Below are 4552 nucleotides of genomic sequence, written 5' to 3'. Positions count from 1 at the left end.
GTGAGCGAGGGGCTGGAGGGGAGAAAAGCATAGGAGATGGAAGGGAGGAAGCCAGAGGGGATGGAGGGATAGGGAATAAGGCGGGAGTGGGTCAGATGGGAAGGGGGGAGAGAGTCAGACGCCAATGGCAAGTAGCAAGAATGGGAGAGATTCCCAGTCAGCCACACGAGGAAAAGAAACTTGGAAGCATCTAAGATCTCTATCTACAACACATATGTAAAAAGTGCATGTTGAAATAGCAACACGGACTGAGTGCACCATTACACAGACCATCACGGTCCATAGTTCCAGGCTACAACATGTGGGAAAAGGTGTGTTACCATAGCAACTCAGCATCCTTCATGGGCCAGTTGGCTCAGTTGGTTGGAGCACCTGCCACAGCACCTGATGCAAGCACAGTAGGGTTTGGTCCCCATTCTGACTGGGGTGAATTCAGGATCCTTGCCTGATATGCAGTTAAGGTCACAACAGTGTGGGTTGGATCTGACATTGGGCAAAAAGTTGAAGATACCAAGAGGAAAATATTTTGTAAGAACAATGCCTCTATTTTCCAATGGATTTTCAACATTGCCATTGACAAGTCAGGAAAGAGAATCCCTCAGAGTAACACATCAATGTAGCTCTGCAGGCCCTCAACAGGATTATCTTATTACCTTCACCCAAACATAAAAATTGGATTTTATAATGTACTTTATTTTTGTTATTATTTCCAAGTAGAGACGTGAGCCTGTGATTGTGAAGGTCAAAGATCAATCAAGGATTCCATAATGGTTGAGGTGCCAATCAAAGGAGCCCCTCCTTTATCATTCTGGGTCCAAATGCACTGATTGGAATCCAACTGGAAATGGCAGCTCTTCAACTGATTGAGCAAAACGATTGGTCACCTCTGATTATGTGATTTCCTGCTTTAAAAGATGAGGATTATGTTCCTAGAGTATAAATTTAACACTAAAAGTTAATGGTAGCTGTTATTGAGCATTGTGTGTGTGGTTTTTGTGGAAAAAAATAGGAATCAGGATAAGGCTTCTTTTGACAAAATGGCCTCCCAGGTTTGTCAAAACTATCACCAGGATTGTGAAGCTGCTGTCAACAAGCAGATTAACCTTGAGCTCACTGCCTCCTATCTCTATCAGTCTTTGGTGAGTTTTGTCTGTTTTTTCAAATAAAGCCTTTTTTTAAAATTTAAGGTTTCTGTTTTTGATTTGACCTGAATAGCTTCTTGCTTGGACTTCATGGCTGAATTAACTATTGATGTCAGTCTTCTTCTTGGATAGATGTCAGGTGTGTTCTTTTAATTAACCTACCTCTCTAATTCACTCTTCAGATGTTGTTGCCACAACACGTTGCAGTTGCACAAAACTGTGGTGTGGCTGCACTTGGAGTATTGTGTACAGTTCTGGCCACTATTATAGGAAGGATGTGGAAGCTTTATAAAGAGATCAGAAGACTTTAGATGCTTCCTGGTATGGGAGAAGGTCTTGAGGAAATGGCTGAGGGACTTGAGGCTGTTTTTTCTTGGAGAGGTGGCTTAATTGAGACATATAAAATGATCAGAGGGTTAGATAGGTTGGACAGAGAGCCTTTCCACCTTGTATAGTGATGGCTAGTATTAGGGGATATAACTTTAAATTGGGGGGGGTAATAGATATAAGAAAGATGTCTGAAGTAGTTCAGAGTAGTAGGGCTGTGGAATGTATTGCTTGAAGCAGTTGTTGACTTGCCAAATTTAAGAGGAGAAAGTGAGGACTGCTGATGCTGGAAGGAAAGATGTCTGAAGTAGTTCAGAGTAGTAGGGCTGTGGAATGTATTGCTTGAAGCAGTTGTTGACTTGCCAAATTTAAGAGGAGAAAGTGAGGACTGGAGATCAGAGCTGAAAGTGTTGCTGGAAAAGTGCAGCAGGTCAGGCAGCATCTGAGGAGCAGGAGAATTGATGCTTTTAGGCAAAAGCACTTCAGGAAGGGCTTCATCATATTTGCCTAAAATGTTGACTCTCTTACTACTCAGATGCTGCCTGACCAGCTGTTTTCACAGCATCACTCTCCTGACTCCAATCTCCAGCATGTGCAGTCCTCACCTTTCTCCAAGTTTGACCAAATGGTCAAAGGCCTAAAGTCTAATCATTTGGATAGAAGTGATTTTTAGTTTCCACTTGATATTTCTCATCCTTACACTTGCAAACCGATCAGTGTTCAACTTCTTCTTGTGAACAAATAATTGCTTTCCCTAATTCAGTGTGAAATTCTAATTGTTTACTGGACTTGAACACTGTTGCTTTTTCACTTTACTGATTTTCCATAGTCGATTAAACCTGACTTCATATTGAGCCTCTTCTCTTTAGACACTTTAAACTAGAATTGGGCCCAGTGTGTTAATGGGGATTTAAATGGTTCTCTTTCAGATGTCGTACTTTGACCGGGATGACGTTGCCCTGCACCATTTCTCCCAGTTCTTCAAAGCTCAGTCCCAGGAGAAGCAGGAACATGCAGAGAAGCTGCTGAAATTCCAGAATCAGCGTGGAGGCAGAGTCCTCCTCCAGGATGTGAAGGTGGGAATGTTGGGGAGGGGAATGGCTGCTCTCCTGATGTGGCTTCATGTCAGTGACTGGGTTTTCCTATCCTGAAGGGAGAAGTGACAAGGTCTTCTAGTTGGCTTTTCCAATGATCTCCTCCATCTCCAAGTCACAGCAGAGACACAGCCCCTTTAGTCTGTGCTGACCAATAAACACCAAACTACACTAACCCCATCTACCTGCAATTGGTCCTTAGACCACTACACCCTGCAACTTGAAGTATTTGTCCAATGCTGCTGGAATGTCACTACACTAGCTGCCCCCACTCATCAGGTGATGCATTGCATATTTCTGCTCCTCTGTTGAGAAAGCTTTCCCCAACATATGCCTTAAACCTGTGCTTTTTAGTCTTGCTGTGTGCCATGGGGAAGAGATTCTCACTATTGTCCAATCAGATGCCCTATCTGCCTCCCTGTTCCAATAAAACATCCAGTCTTTCCCCTCAATGGATTTTCCATCTTGTGCAACATCATGCTGAATCTCATCTGTACCCCCTCCAGGGCAATCCCATCCTTCTCATAGTGTGGTGGCCAGAGCCAGTGTTCTGTTGTCCTAACTGATTTTACAACTTTGAATATAGGAATCAGTCCTGTTTTACAATGCCCCAACTCCTGCATCCACCTTCACCCAATCTACCTGTACTGAATGTTTCTGGAATCTCTGACCTTGTATCCAAAGTATCTTTTTTTTTATTATTGTAAACATTTTGCTGTCCCTCAAATGAATTGAATTGCATGCACATTTTCAATCCATGTACTTCAAGTGTGAAACCATTGTGCAAGTGGGACTGAACCTTCCACCTTGTGGTCAAGAGGTGGGACACAATGGCTGTTGTGACAGATAAGGATGTGAATATCCTGATCTAAGTTCTCAAATGGACACTGATTCAAACAATTTTTTATAAAACTTAACCCTGATCTCAACAATGACCTGTTCCTGAACTTCCTGTTTCAGACCAGCCACATGGCCAAGGTGAACATAACTCTCCAATAACTGATCTGTCTGTCCTTTGTTTCAGAAGCCAGAGAGGAATGAGTGGGGTAACGGGCTGCAGGCAATGCTGGTTGCCCTGGATCTGGAGAAGAATGTGAATCAGAGTTTGCTGGATCTACACCAACTCGCCACTGCCCAGACTGACCCTCATGTAAGCTTCACCACCTCATTCTCATCACTGCCAGACCCTCAGGGCAACACCTCACTGGTTGGACTTTGTGGGTTTGAAATTCAATAATACAACACTTGGTCCAGATCTAACATTGATCATTCCAGATCATGCTGATTGTAACAATGTTACAACTGCTCCTTAAGGTGAAGGAGGAACTTGGATTTTATTTTGGGAGTGCTGAAGTCATTATTGGCCAATGAATCCCCATTCAGGGTCATTGCAGTGGAAAGATCACTGTCCATCACAATACAACTGTTCCAGTTGAGAAACAGCAAGATGAGCCAGCTGAAAGGCTATTGTCCTCACAGCACATATTCCTGAAAAGCCTAAAACTCTCTAATATCTAGAGCTATTAATGTTGATGCTGGAGGATCAGTGGGAAAGTGCAGCAAGTCAGACAGCAACCAAGGAGCAAGAGTTGACATTTTGGGCACATTCAATTTTGTAGTGGAAATTCTATAATTGTCTTTGTGCTAATGTAATGAGTTGTAATATTCCTGTGTTCCAGCTGTGTGACTTCCTGGAGACCCACTATTTGGATGAGGAGGTTGAGATCATCAAGCGACTTGGGGACTACATCACCAACCTGAAGCGTCTGGGAGCTCCTGAGAATGGGCTGGGAGAGTACCTGTTTGACCGGCTCTCGCTGGAGGACAGCAGTTAGTGGGACATGGGGTACTGTCTGCTCTTGTCTGAATGCATTACTGACTTCACTTGGACAATCTGGCTTCTCCCTAGGGAGAAGGAATATGTTGGCAAGGATGTAATGGCTGTACCACATGAATGGAAATGAATAAAATCTTGCTTATTGTCCATCA

The 4552-nt window shown here is 43.4% G+C and overlaps 1 protein-coding gene across 1 annotated transcript; it reads left to right on the top strand.

Annotated features, from left to right (window-relative positions):
- Nucleotides 1–968: 968 nt before the first annotated feature.
- On the top strand, nt 969–4552 carry LOC122542231 (ferritin, middle subunit-like). Its single transcript, XM_043679751.1, has 4 exons — nt 969–1139; nt 2399–2545; nt 3588–3713; nt 4243–4552. Exons 1-4 carry the CDS (start codon nt 1038–1040, stop codon nt 4396–4398), a joined length of 531 nt encoding a protein of 176 aa, XP_043535686.1. The 5' UTR covers nt 969–1037; the 3' UTR covers nt 4399–4552.

This window comes from Chiloscyllium plagiosum, chromosome 39 (genome assembly GCF_004010195.1).
Source record: "Chiloscyllium plagiosum isolate BGI_BamShark_2017 chromosome 39, ASM401019v2, whole genome shotgun sequence".
In the NCBI taxonomy this organism is placed as follows: domain Eukaryota; kingdom Metazoa; phylum Chordata; class Chondrichthyes; order Orectolobiformes; family Hemiscylliidae; genus Chiloscyllium; species Chiloscyllium plagiosum.
This window is presented reverse-complemented; position numbering and strand designations above follow the sequence as displayed.

Excerpts from the sequence above, each read along its gene's own strand:
- LOC122542231 (XM_043679751.1), top strand. The coding sequence starts at position 1,038 with ATGGCCTCCCAGGTTTGTCAAAACTATCACCAGGATTGTGAAGCTGCT. Across the intron at positions 1,140-2,398 it reads CCTATCTCTATCAGTCTTTG|ATGTCGTACTTTGACCGGGA; the intron begins GTGAGTTTTGTC and ends GTTCTCTTTCAG. Across the intron at positions 3,714-4,242 it reads CTGCCCAGACTGACCCTCAT|CTGTGTGACTTCCTGGAGAC; the intron begins GTAAGCTTCACC and ends CCTGTGTTCCAG.